The following is a 14791-nucleotide window of genomic DNA, read 5'->3' as shown; positions in this document are numbered from 1 at the left end:
TCAGTACGTTTTTCCAAACAGTTTACATTCCTGCCACTACCGACATTACTGCACATATCGGTACGTACTTCCAGAGTCTGTGGGTCGTACTTCAGACTGAACGCCGTACTTGCTAGGCAACTTCTCTCGCATTTAGGTAATACGCCTCTGCGGGAGTGTAGGAAGATTGAATTCTCTTAGGCTCACCGGCTAGCCACATGACGGCATACAGCGAGCCAAGACACACTTTGAACTGAACACCCAGTATATTGTACCGAGTATTTGAAATACAAATGTATTTTGGTTAATTTTTTTTAAGTATTTTGTATTTGTAATTCAAATACTATTCTTTGAAGTATTTTGTATTTGTATTTGAAATACTGGGATGTCAGTATTTTGCCCAGCCCTGGCTGATGGAAATTCTACTTTTCACTGGATCTCTCTGTACAATATAAGAATCAGTTAAGTCACATTGGACATTTTTAATTGTAGGCCTCTAGATCGAAAGGTCACAGGACTGTAAACACTGGAGTACAAACACAACATGCAGACCTCACTAAGAACATGGGATGTCAAACATCTGATGATAATTTCCGGTAAAAAATAATATGATAAATTGTTTCTAACATTAAGTGATTTGTCATGGATAGTGATTGTTTGTATTATTAAGAAGGAAAAAATACTCATGAATCACGAAAAACAATTATGTTTTCTGTTAGAGTTTCAAAGATCTGTTTCTTTCTCAGACACTAACAAGAGCAACAATGAATTATGCAAATAAAACAAACAAAATAAAGTAAATATAAAAATTATATGTGAAGAGATGGGGTAACAGTGGCAGAAAAAATGTGACTGGACCGAGAAAACATATCCCAACCCAAACCGTCTTTGTCACCCTACAAATTTCACTTGTACTCTTGTCAGAGCTTAACCTCAAGTCTCCAGCCTGGAAATCAGACAATCTAGCAACTTAAATAATTGTGCACTGTAGGATAGCATTATTTATTTAAAAAAAAAAAATAGGAAAATAAATGCAATTTACAAAAATAATGAATTTTCGTTCGAATATTTAAGAATTAACCCCAGTTATTTTTACTGTCAAATAAATAACTTGCACTATCAAGTCTTCAAATAAAATGCAATTACTTACAATTACACTTTTAACTATCTAAGCAAAAATGTGTCTCAGAATATAGAATCTAATATTTAATGCTTCAGGATTGAAGAAGGCAACAGCCATCATGGAAGTTTGTCAAGTGTCAACATTGAGGATACATTAATATCAGAACTTTTCTTCTCTGCACCAAATGTTCCTGAACAGCTGGAACCCATATTTTTCCTGCCACCTTCTACATCAACACAAGATGTCTTCGAATCACAGAGTTTGTTAAACAAGATGTAAAAAATTCAAGTATATTAACTAAATGAAATCAAAATTTTAATTGTAAGAGAAAAATATGTCAACAAAACCACTTTTTATCAGATTATAATTATATTATTTTACTTACAAGAAATGTTCGAATGTGTACTGAAACAAGTGATAATAAAAATTTTAATATTCATACCAAACTTTAATTTCTAGTGCTTCAGATAATGATCAGATTATGTAATACATAAACTACAGTGTGAATGTCACAAATGTTATTGAAAGTTCTGAAATTTGTGAGCATAGTAACTTCAACACTACTGTTCCAACATGCTCTTTCAGATGATATTAAAAAAAAATAATTGATTAAATGGCGATCTTACTCGTGTTAATTATGTAAGCATGTGCGGCTTACAGCTGTTTTGGTGCTACTTGACACCATCCTCAGAGCCTTCTGTGTCTCGGCTTCATCTCAATTTCATTGCCTGTTGTGTGGGTGCGTTCGTGTGATGAAGAGTTGAGTCAAATAGTGTGTGTGTGTGTTCTGAAATTGATCTGAGTGTTGAGAATTTGATCAGGGTGTGTTTTAGTGTGTCTGTATATTTCATATTGTTCTAGTGTGTTGAGTTTTTGGGTTTTGGGTTGTATGTGTAGGATTTCCATGTCTGTATTTATGTTATTGTATGTGTGGTTAGCATTAGTTATGTGTTCGGCATATGTAGATGTATTGTGTCCTCCGGTTATTGCTTTAATGTGTTCTTTGTATCGAGTTGGGAATGATCTGCCTGTCTGTCCAATGTAGAAACTGTCGCAACTATTGCATGTGAGTTTGTATACGCCTGTGTGGTTGTATTAATTTGTTTGTGTTGTTTGTGTGTTGAGATGTCTTTGTTGTGTGTTTTCTGTTCTGTATGCTATGTTGTATTTCTGTTTTCTGAATGAGGATGCGATCTTGTGTGTGTTTTTGTTTTCGTATGTTAGTGTGATGTATTTCTTGTGTTCTTGTGTTTGTGTTGTTAAAAGTAGTGTACAAAAGATTCAACATGGATTAAAAAAAAAAAACATTTAAAATGATCTCGATGATGACATAACTCGCATTACAATAGTCACAAAAATATTTTATTTCTGTAAAAAAGGTATTTTTCCAAATATTCTACACCAAAGGAGGCTATACTTTTTTTGCTGATATACATATAGTAATAAACAAGTGGTTTCATATTGCAGCAACACATATTTTCCACGTTACTATCCTTTATTACTTGATTGTATAATCATATGGAGTTTAAACATACTGACGCCATTTTCCTTCCTCAAAATATTACTCTGCCCATATCTCTTCCCCCTCTCTACCACCTTCGACAGAACACATTGCTCAATAAAAAATGGCTACGCAATAAATATATCAGTTCTGCTTATATTCCTTGCATATACGAATCTGTGACAGGTTAGGTTTGGTCAGTTTGGGCTTTTGAGGTCAGAGTATTTTCGTGTAAAAGTACGTTTCCTCAACAAAAGACACAACTGGTCTTCCTTTTCAACACCCCGTGGTTACAAATCTGACAGGTTAGGTTTGGTTAGTTTAGGCTTGTGTAGGTAGGTAGGTTAGGTTAGGTTTGGTAAGTTTAGGCTTTTGAAGTCAGAGTATTTTCGTGCAAAAGTACGTTTCCTCAACAAAAGACACAACTGGTCTCGCTTTTCAACACCCCGTGGTTACAAATCTGTGACAGGTTAGGTATGGTTAATTTAGGCTTGTGTAGGTAGGTTAGGTTAGGTTTGGTCAGTTAGACTTTTGAAGTCAGAGTACTTTCGTGCAAATGTAAATTTCCCCCACAAAAGACACACCTGGTCTCTCTTTTCAACATTCCGTGGTCACAAATTTGTGACAGGTTAGGTCTGATTAGTTTAGAATTTTGTATGTACGTAGGTATCTAATGCTCTTGATTTAACAATCGAGTTATTTTCTCTCTTGCTTCCCATTATTCAGATGTAAGACTTATATTTTTTAAGTACTTCACTGTGTGTTAAATGATTCATATTCATTTCTTCTTCTTGAGAACACAATACACAATTTGGAGTAGACAGGACGCCAATCTTATGTAGGTAAATGTTTACCCAGACAATCACGACCTGTAAGGAGTCTGAACACGATCACAGCAGATTTACGTGATAGGTCAGAAATTAAATCAGGTCTTTCTAGCAATTTTTTTTTTTCAATGAAAATTTTTTCTGCAACAAATTAATGCTTTGAAAACACTACACAAATCAAATAATCCCTATATTCTAAATACCAGAAGCCCAATAGATGAAAGCAAACACTGCTTAACCAGACTAAATTTAACTATGATAATAGTCTGACCAACTTCCGAGACAGATTTCTTGATTCAAGGAAAGTGAGGGCTATGCTAAGAGATCTAGAATTTCAGAAATGGAGTGTGCTTCCTCAAAAAGGGAAAAGAGTTTCCCTTTTCACAAAACATTCTGCCACAAACCAGTGGACGCACTATTCCGTGCACATGAAGAGAAACGCGCTATTTACCTTCCACGCTGTGATGATCTCAGTCATAAATATATTATATTCAAAATTGGAATGTCATTGGACTTATGTCTGGTGCGCGAGGAACAGTTTCCAAATTTACATTGGAGATCGTCAGAAAATTAAAGGTTTCTGATAAGACTCTTCAGACAATTGCATCAACCATTTTAAAATCTTCATTGAACATCATCAATCATCATCTCTATTCATCTTCATAATATTCAATGTATATTATTTATTTTCAATAAATTTTTATCGTTTTGATAGCTACCAAATCTTGTCGCAGAATATTCTTTTTTAAAATTTCATTATGTATTTTTTTAACATTAATTTACATTTTCTTTTTTGTTCATTTGAATTGATTAGGATGCCGATATTTTAAATCCAAGGTTTGGACAGCTATCATTTTGATGATATTCTCTCTATGCCTTGCAGATTCTAAAAATTTCACTTTACTTCTCTAGCATTCCATTGCTGCACATACACCACAACAACCGTTAACCGCACCATACGCAAAGAAACTCCCATGCACAAAACTGTGTGTTAAGTTGGTAAAACCTACCACATACGCATTCCTCAAGAACTCTACTACAATTAGCATATCTAAAATCTGTTCTGTCAGATGCTCAATGTCCGAGATCGTTTAGGCAACATTCTCACAACAGCAACGCCACTAGATCGAAGCCACACAAGGTAGGCTATACATTAATAATGTATCATAATTACAGGACATAACAGGGAAGGAACAAAGAAGAGAGACTTGAAGAAGATGACGAAGGAAGGATTGTGAAGGAAGAAAAAAGAAGACAGTAAACTACGAGGTACAAGGAGGGAGGAGAGGGGGAGGGAGGGAGGGAGAGAGAGAGGGGGGGAAGGGTAGCATTGGTGTAGACTTTCTGAAGAATTACTCGTAAAAAATATTCCTTTGCAAATTCAAGGTTTGACGTGTGTCATTCAATTTTAATTGCAATTATCAGTGGCATAGCGTCAATGTAGGCTAAAAAGCTCAGCTTCCCCAGTTAATAATTTCATAATAAATCTGCAGTTTATGAACAAAATTATTTATTGATTTTAATAGAATTTATATTTACGCGTTAAATATTGTGATGCGGCAGCTCAGGATGATTTGTGATGCAGCAGTAAATAAGAAGCTTGCACACACCAGCTTCCAATCTCCTCCACTGAATTACAAGCAGACTGGTTTCTTTCTGTGTAACCCAACCCGCAGATTTTCCATCCCTTTCTAACTAAACTACCCTGGTCGCAAGGCTTGCAAGAAGCTAGCTTTGACAATGAAAATAATTTAGTTTCCGCGTTATCCCTTTTCGTGAGTTGTATTCAGTTGAAGTGTTAGTGTGCATTGTGGCTGATATAATAAATAATGAGTGAAATAACAGTTCCTGACACCAATTTACTTGAATTTTTTAGGACAATTCCATTATCAAAACTGATTACAAACAAAAGTGTGATTTAAAAACAATGACCGACTCCCTTGCTGTCAATGAAGGACACAACCAAAAGACAGACGCATACTTACGTAATGATACTAATATTGTGATTTCTCTAAGTATGACAGGGAGTGAGCTAATGTTATACGTATACGTGTCTATTTGTTAGAGATATGTGTAAACCGTGAAATCATATTTTACTACGTACAATTTGAAGTCATGCCTTATTGATGTTTCTTACGAGGTTCCAACCAATCTTCGGACTGCTGACTTGACATTGACTACTATTTATTTTAAGACTGTCTTTTTGTGATACGTTTTCTCATATGTACATGAAAGACAACTTGAGTTAGCTTCCCCTACTCAAAATTTCATGCTACACCACTGGCAATTATGCGTTACTTTTGAAAAACCATGTACACTGAATATGTTAATTCAAAAGATATCTATCCTAATAATAAATCTGTAGCCGAAATTTGTCTGGTAATTTTCGATTTTCCAAAAATAATTGGTCCTAACATATATAATTAACCACCCTGAAACCGAAAATCGCTTTCTTGAAATTTTTGTTTCTATGCTCAACTGAATGTTTGTTACCTTTTCACGCGATAATGGCTGAACCGATTTCGATGAAAATTGGAATATAAATTAAGTTCGTTGTAACTTAGATTATAGGCTATATGGCATTCAAAATACATTATTTAAAAGGGGGGTTATAAGGGGGCCTGAATTAAATAAATCGAAATATCTCGCTTATTATTGATTTTTATGAAAAATGTTACATAACAAAAATTTCACAAAAATTTCTTTAAAAATCATTTCCGATAAGTTTTATTCTTTGAAAAATTTTGATAGGACTCATATTTAATGAGATAAATGAATTTTAAAATTAAAATAATGCTATCTAAGGCCGTGTAATGAAATAAACAAATGACTTCGTCTATAAGGGGCCTTGGTCAACAACAATCGAAAGCTATGAATCATAGCCTACAGAAAATGTTTCAGTGTTCGTATGAAGCAATATCGGAAGCTAAATTAACCGATTTGTATAATTAATTTAATATTTCACCATTGGAAAGTGTAGTTTCTGTGTATGGACATAATGTTATTACAGTAACTTCTGAGTGAATTGAGGACAGGTAAGATTAAAATAGCTTCTTACGCACAGAAAACTTGATAGGTTATTCTGTATATTCATTTCCTGTATTTCTTATAATAATGTTTATGAATATATTCATTTTTATCTCAGAGAATTAATGAACAACGAGAGTGTATTGATTTAGTATGCAGTAATAGTACGTTAGCTTAGCAATCCATTATTTTATAATTCAAATTTTAACTATGCTCAACTGAATCGTGTTAAAATACATAAAATGCATATGCAATAACTGCAATGCAAAAAAATTGGGTAATGAGCCAAGCAGATTATGTTGCGCTGTTGTAAAAGTTGTTCCTCCTGAGATTCAAGAGCTCCCACAACAAATTAAAAACTTTCTAATTCGAGTACATCCGTTATTAACACACTTTTTCATAATATAATATAATATAATATAAACATAATAATAAATCTGTAGCCAAAATTTTTCTGTTAATTTTCGTTTTTCCAAAAATAATTGGTAATAACAATTAAGAAACATGTTAAAGGAATTGTCATTGCACCAAATGAGTGGTCTCTGGATCAAAATGATCGCATTTTAATATTTTAAATACAATTTAAATTAAGTAATATATTAAACGATTTAGCCTTCTATCAAACACGAATGTTCCCTGGATCAAACGTCCTATTTTAATTATGTAATTACTTTATATTTATTTCTACCGGGTGCAGCGGAGCGCACGGGTATGGCTAGTAGTGTAATAAATCAATTTCTTGTTTTTAATGTATAGGTATGACTACTTAATATATGAAATAATTAACCTGTTCTATATCAAAAATATTTATTTACAAAGAGATGGAAATTATTCTTATCAAATGTTACAAAAGACAGTTATTATACATTGAAACAACACAATAAAAAATCTGTTACCACTACATACCAATATAAAGAATACCATTGTAGACACTAAGTACATAAATAACATAACACTTCACATATATAATACATATTTTAATTTATTATTTAAATCTATCATTAACCCTGCAGTGGTCAGGTGGCATCTCATTGTTAGAGACACTTTACTAGTTTCCTTTGATCATTGCAGAAAAGCCTGTAAGTCCACTGTACTGACCTGCCATCTACCTTCCAATCAACTAATTAACTATAAATGCAACAGCACAACATAAGTTTTGGTGCAACTCTGCTGAGGTTAAGACATTGTTACGTATGTGTCAATGGCATCCGAGAAAAGCCATGTGGCATTTACCATTACAAATTAAGTTCAGACGATTATTGGAACACATACTGTAACATTAAAAAGAGGCGACTTAAAAACACAAAATGAATTTATTCAACATGCAATAAAACTTCAAGAAACGTTATAAATAACCAACTCTCCGCAACTACTGATGGAACAGAATATTCTACTGAAATGGAACATCAGGTCCTCTATAGAACTTAAAACAACCTGTTACTAAAAGCCACATAGACAAAGCTTAAGCTAAAAGCCTTTGGAAGTATCAACACCAGATATTCTAAATATGATTGGGTTCGAATCTACACTGATGGCTCAAAAATATAATATGTAAGTAAACATAGGAGCAGAAATCTACCAGTTGGTCACCACCTATCAGCTTTTGATGAAGAAATAGATGTCATATGAGTGGCAATAAATCAGTAAATCAGTTTACTTTACTCCAAGACGAATTAATAAACGTGGTTATTGTATCTGAATCAAAAGTAGCCATCCAGTGTCAGTAATATTTATCTTTACAACTCATTAAATATTCTGAAATATGGAACACGTTTATGCTTCTCAAACAAAATGGCAAAACAGCTGTACTTCAGTGGATCCCAGAACATTGTCAATTGTATGGGAACGAAAAGGCTGACACACTAGCTAAGAAAGGAGTCAAACTACCCTTAACCCTTCAGAAACCTTTGCTATACCACACTGTCAAAGAGGAATCAATACAGACATCAATTCAAGAATATTCCAAAAACAATGGAAGACCTTGATTTGGAATATACCACAGGGCATGATATGCCTGGAATAATGTAAATTCTACCTGCATATTATGTACCGGTAACCTAAATGAAGACATGGATCGAAACACCTTCAAAAGTTACCAGCTCTTCACAGTTTCTAAGACGTCAACTAATACTGAGAAAAAAGGATAAAGATGATTTTATGTACCATATTAGTAGTTCTTGGATAAATAAAATAAAAACACATTAGGATTTTACTTCTTGTGTAGATGGTGTTTGGCATTATCCAGGAAACACCAAATAAGAACAATCTATCTTTCAACAGAAAATTCCCTCAAATACAGTAGAATTCCTTATATCTCGCAACTATGGGACAAAGCCATTGCCAGATACCTTTAGTTATTAATGAAGAAAAATTCGCTTCAGCACCGAGGATCGAACTCGGGTCCCCAATTCTATGTACTGAGAGCTCTAACCACTGAGCTACACCAAGGCTCAATCCACAGCACATGATCGAATCTCTCTCAAGAAATACTTTTCAGCAGACATGCCAGAGAATCAGGATTGCTGTTCCACTGACCTCTAGCCTTTGAAAGTGGAATTATATGCTAATGGAGCGCATCCGTGCAGAAAAACAGACCAGAAAAATTCGCTCACTGTCCATTTTTTATAATTCCTATTCACTGGTGTAACTGAGTAAATTTAAAAAATACAGTAGCGTGCAAATTAATCTGAACACGACATATTTTTACATTTTCTGTCATTGTTGGCCTCACAGCTGCTCATACCACTTTAATTGACATCTGTAGTACGTGTAATTCCATTGTTGAAGGTCTGTCATTTTTTTTATAATATGTGACATTTTGCCTGTCGTTTTGTACTTATAAGCATTTCAGTTGTGTTGAAGACTTAATACTGCAATCCTGGGTACATTCTGTCGTCTTCACAGATGGATACAACTCCACGAAAACAGTCTAAAATTATAACATTAGCAGAGCATTCTTCTATGACACAGAGGCAAATTGCTGCAGAATGTCACATTGGTTTGGCTACTGTTAATTCAATCATAAAACGATACAGGGAAACTGGATCCATCACACCCCAGAAAAAAGGAAACTGTGGCCGGAAAAGGAAGACTTCACCTGCAGATGATCGTTTAATTGTCAGGAAAAGTAAATTCAATCCTACACTAACTGCTGTCGACTTAACCCGCGAGTTAATGGCTACCACTGGGGCGAATATTCACGTCACAACAGTGCGGCGTAGGCTTTTGGAAGCTGGACGAAGGGCTTGTAAGCCTATCAAGATGCAACTGCTAACCCCTGTTATGTGCAAAAAACGCTTAATGTGGGCAAAATTACATCAACACTGGACAGTGAATGACTGGAAGAATGTACTTTTTTCCGATGAGTCTCATTTCGAGGTCAACAGCCACCGTGTTTCTTACGTACGGAAAGGATCTGAAAAAGTAACAGCAGCTAATCTCCAACAAGCACCCAAATACCCTCCTAAAGTAATGTTTTGGGGTTGTTTTACACATGAAGGACCTGGAGCATTAATACCTATCAAGGGAATGATGAATTCTGACAAATATATTCACTTATTGGAAACCAGAATCGTACCCCAGCTGCAAAAATCATTTCCGGATGGCAGAGGTGTGTTCCAAAACGACCTGGCACCATGCCATACGTCTCGAAAAACTACAGAATTCTTCAACAAGAAGAATATTCAGGTACTCCCCTGGCCAGACAACTCACCCGACATCAACCCCATTGAGAACTTGTGGTCAATTTGCAAAAGAAGAATGCAAAAAATGGATTATTCTACAAAGGAGAAGATGATTTCTGCCCTCATTGGTGTATGGTTTCGCGATGAAGAAATGAAGAATATTTGTGGGAAATTAGTGGAATCCATGCCAAATCGTCTCAGAGCTGTTATTAGGAACAAGGAAGGTCACATAGATTACTGAGGTATATCTTAGATCCTTTTTTATCCCGTTTGAGTGTTTTTGCATAAGTAATTACGTTGTTCGGATTAATTTGCACGCTACTGTATGACGTATGTTTATATGAACTTTTTTCATCTCAATGATGTCAGATATCAGATTCTATTCTAGGGTATAGCACAATCTTCGTGAATCATCCTGTATATACTATATACAGTAAAATCCCTTGTAACTGGCACCCAAATAACCAGCAATACCAAAACAACAGCACTTTTGGCTGGCTGAAAAAAAAAGTTTAAATCTGCCACATTGCCACAGTCAGGGCCATCAGTTTTGGCACGTCAGGAAGTTCACACGAACTTTAATTTTCAGTGAATATTCGAATCTAAAATTAGTGTATTATTTGTGTTGCGTGATGTGTTTTAATAAAGAAAATTCACACAGCTTTTATGTTTATTTAATTGTTCGGGCCATCAGTGTTGCCACATTAGGAAGTTCACAAGAATTTTAATTTTCAGTGAATATTCTAACCTAAAATTAGTGTATTATTTGTGTTGTGTGATGTGTTTTAATAAAGAAAATCCACACTGCTTTTATGTTTATTTAATTGTTCGGGCTGTCAGTGTTGCCACATTAGGAAGTGCGCAAGAATTTTAATTTTCAGTGAATATTCTAACCTAAAATTAGTGTATTATTTGTGTTGTGTAACATGTTTTAATAAAGAAAATCCACACAGCTTTTATGTTTATTTAATTGTTCGGGCTGTCAGTGTTGCCACATTAGGAAGTTCGCAAGAATTTTAATTTTCAGTGAATATTCTAACCTAAAATTAGTGTATTATTTGTGTTGTGTGATGTGTTTTAATAAAGAAAATCCACACTGCTTTTATGTTTATTTAATTGTTCGGGCTGTCAGTGTTGCCACATTAGGAAGTGCGCAAGAATTTTAATTTTCAGTGAATATTCTAACCTAAAATTAGTGTATTATTTGTGTTGTGTAACATGTTTTAATAAAGAAAATCCACACAGCTTTTATGTTTATTTAATTGTTCGGGCTGTCAGTGTTGCCACATTAGGAAGTTCGCAAGAATTTTAATTTTCAGTGAATATTCTAACCTAAAATTAGTGTATTATTTGTGTTGTGTGATGTGTTTTAATAAGGAAAATCCACACAGCTTTTATGTTTATTTAATTGTTCGGGCCATCAGTGTTGCCACATTAGGAAATTCGCAACAATTTTAATTTTCAGTGAATATTCTAACCTAAAATTAGTGTATTATTTGTGTTGTGTAACATGTTTTAATAAAGAAAATCCACACAGCTTTTATGTTTATTTAATTGTTCGCGCTGTCAGCGTTGCCACATTAGGAAGTTCGCAAGAATTTTAATTTTCAATGAATATTCTAACCTAAAATTAGTGTATTATTTGTGTTGTGTGATGTGTTTTAATAAAGAAAATTCACAGAGCTTTTATGTTTATTTAATTGTTCGGGCCGTCAGTGTTGCCACATTAGGAAGTTCATAAGAATTTTAATTTTCAGTGAATATTCTAACCTAAAATTAGTGTATTATTTTGTGTTGTGTGATGTGTTTTAATAAGGAAAATTCACAGAGCTTTTATGTTTATTTAATTGTTCGGGCCATCAGTGTTGCCACATTAGGAAGTTCGCAACAATTTTAATTTTCAGTGAATATTCTAACGTAAAGTTAGTGTATTATTTGTGTTGTGTGATGTGTTTTAATAAGGAAAACCCACACACTTTTTATGTTTATTCAGTTATGAGCACGTGATAGAGAAATAAACTTCATACGGCTGTAGTTTCAATATTTGGCACTATGAAATACGAACTTTTTTTTTGTATGTACCGATATTTATTCAATTATCCGGCAAAATCTCATATCCGGAAGTAGCCTGGTCCCTTTGGTGCCGGATAAGAGGCATCCTACTGTATCATGTAATTGTTTATTGTAAAATCAAGATCCTATTAATGATTATGTTATTTAACCTCTGAGTCCTTAGACATTTGTTGTTTTATTTTTAAAGTTCAATATAATTCTACACTTAAGTCACTGACATGAGGAAAAATGCTGAAAAAATTCTGCAGGTTACAGTTAGGGCACAAATGCAGGTATATTATACTATACTTCGGATCTCTGCACATACATCTTATATCATAATCGTGTATGAAGTATAATATAGTATACTATACTCTCAGGACTCAGGAAGATAAATATTTATATTTTAATGTCCACACATTGTACCTGTGTAATGGAAAGTAAATTACTATTACAATTATTGCTTTTATTGGATAGGCAGGAGGCAAATGGAATAAAATATCCAATGCTGTCATTGCAGAAGAAGAAGTATTAAATATTCACTACTAATTAACTCTTTTTCATATCAATAAGATAAATTAAGTATCGGTAATTGATGTGATACCTTTCAAAATGTCTAAAAATAATTCCAAGCCTTTGTTATGACAAATTAAACTAACATAAATAACTCAAAAACGAAATGGAATCTGTGAATTTCCTTTCTGTAACTCTGAATTATGTCCGACCACTGCAGGGTTAATATACTGAGGAAGATGTAATAAAAATAGCCCTTTTCACATTAAAAAAATCATGTCATTTACTGAAAAAACAATCCCTTTCTAATCTACAGTATCTACTTTTGTTACAGCAAAAATATATATATACAACATATTAGTGTGCTTTGTTCTTAATATAAAATACTACTATGACACTCTAAATAAAAAAGTAAGCATTAATTACACCCTGATTGAAAATAAATTAATACCTGCCAAACACCATCAGATCAGTGGATGATTGTTTATCAAGTCTTTACTAGAAGCTCTGAACTGTATTAATAATCAGAATCTGAATCATCTGTGTAGAATTCTGTAAGCGGTCGTCTCGCTTCAGATTCATATTCCAGTAATTCTTCGTCACTGAGATGAGAGGTGCCATCCATAAACGAAGCAAACCTGTAAAGAAGAAAAAATTGCTGTTTGAAAATTATGGTTCATAATTACTGTCATTATTATGAACATTCACTTAAAATAATTGTGATGTAATAAAAAAAATAATATAAATAATAATAATAATAATAATAATAATAATAATAATAATAATAATAATGTCCATCGTCTTGAGTTGTATAAAGACTACCATGCTTGCTTCTGGACCCAAGTGTTACATATTCAAACCCAGCTGATGACCACGATTTTTTCAGACGATAAAGTTGAAAGTATGAATTTTGTACAGGGTGAGTCAGGAGGAAAGGTACAGGGTGTGATCGATGATAGTATTGGTGATTCTGAACAAAAAAGTTTATCCTTTTCTTAACAGAATCTGACATACAGCTATTTAAAAATGTTATGTTTTATTTAACAACGCTTGCAACTGCAGAGGTTATATCAGCGTCGCCGGATGTGCCGGAATTTTATCCCGCAGGAGATCTTTTACATGCCAGTAAATCTACTAACATGAGCCTGTCGCATTTAAGCACACTTAAATGCCATCGACCTGACCCGGGATCGAACCCGCAACCATGGGCATAGAAGGCCAGCGCTATACCAACTCACCAACCGGGTCGACTACAGCTATTTGAAAATCATGTATTGTAGTGCATTGTATTGTATTGTATTGTATTTATTAACATTCCATGGTATTCATACATTGCTTTACAGCTAGAATATGGAACAAGTCAAAAAACTTAATACTATTATAAAGTCTTAATTTATAGTCACAGTCTAGATGAAATATATACAGACGAGATTTACAATATAGTCTACTAGTGCAACACAAAGTTTTAGTATCAATTTCATGAAGTGTTATTGAATGTCATGAATTCACATACAGAATAGAAGGCGTGAGAAATTAGGTACTTCTTTAATTTGGCCCTAAATAATCTTATGTTTTCAGTTTCATTTTTTATATCGATAGGGAGGTTATTAAACATTTTTACTGCCATATAATGCACTCCTTTTTGATAGCACGATAGACTTGCCGATGGAGTATGAAAGTCATTTTTTGACGTGTATTTATGCTATGAACTGTTGAATTAGTTACAAAGTTTTCACGATTACATACGAGGAAGATTATTAATGAAAAGATATACTCACAAGCCATGGGCATTATTTGTAGTTTTTTTAAAGTAGTCCTACAAGATTCCCTAGATTTGGCACCTACTATTATTCTAATTACTCTTTTTTTTAATAGAAATATACTGTTACTATCTGTGGAATTTCCCCAGAATATTATTCCAAAACTCATTACCGAGTGGATGTCAGTCTCATGTCCTTCACCAGCACTCATATGCGGATGCAACCAAAACGACATTAGGTTGTAGTAGGATCAATGAAATGTATCCTGGGCGTTGGATCGGTCACGGTGGAGTCATTTCTTGGCCACCAAGATCACCCGACTTTAC

The 14791-nt window shown here is 33.9% G+C and overlaps 2 protein-coding genes across 4 annotated transcripts in view; one reads left to right on the top strand and one right to left on the bottom strand.

The window, feature by feature from the left end:
* Nucleotides 1–1535, top strand: part of LOC138712983 (uncharacterized) — a 13277-nt gene extending 11742 nt beyond the window's left edge. For both annotated transcript variants that reach the window (XR_011335778.1, XM_069844665.1), the window contains 2 exons: nt 472–575; nt 1198–1535. Coding sequence is in view for 1 of the 2 variants with exons in the window: in XM_069844665.1 (XP_069700766.1) it covers nt 472–575; nt 1198–1381 (288 nt within the window). In the remaining variant the exon portion in view is untranslated. The remainder of the gene's footprint in view (nt 1–471; nt 576–1197) is intronic.
* Nucleotides 1536–7247: 5712 nt separating this feature from the next.
* Nucleotides 7248–14791, bottom strand: part of Nemp (Nuclear envelope integral membrane protein) — a 41683-nt gene continuing 34139 nt past the window's right edge. For both annotated transcript variants that reach the window (XM_069846244.1, XM_069846245.1), the window contains one exon: nt 7248–13343. In XM_069846244.1, the coding sequence (XP_069702345.1) occupies nt 13223–13343 (121 nt within the window). In that variant the 3' untranslated portion in view covers nt 7248–13222. The remainder of the gene's footprint in view (nt 13344–14791) is intronic.

This window comes from Periplaneta americana, chromosome 14, assembly GCF_040183065.1.
Source record: "Periplaneta americana isolate PAMFEO1 chromosome 14, P.americana_PAMFEO1_priV1, whole genome shotgun sequence".
Taxonomy (NCBI): Eukaryota; Metazoa; Arthropoda; class Insecta; order Blattodea; family Blattidae; genus Periplaneta; species Periplaneta americana.
Note: the sequence above shows the minus strand (reverse complement) of the source record. Positions and strands in the feature narration are given on the sequence as shown.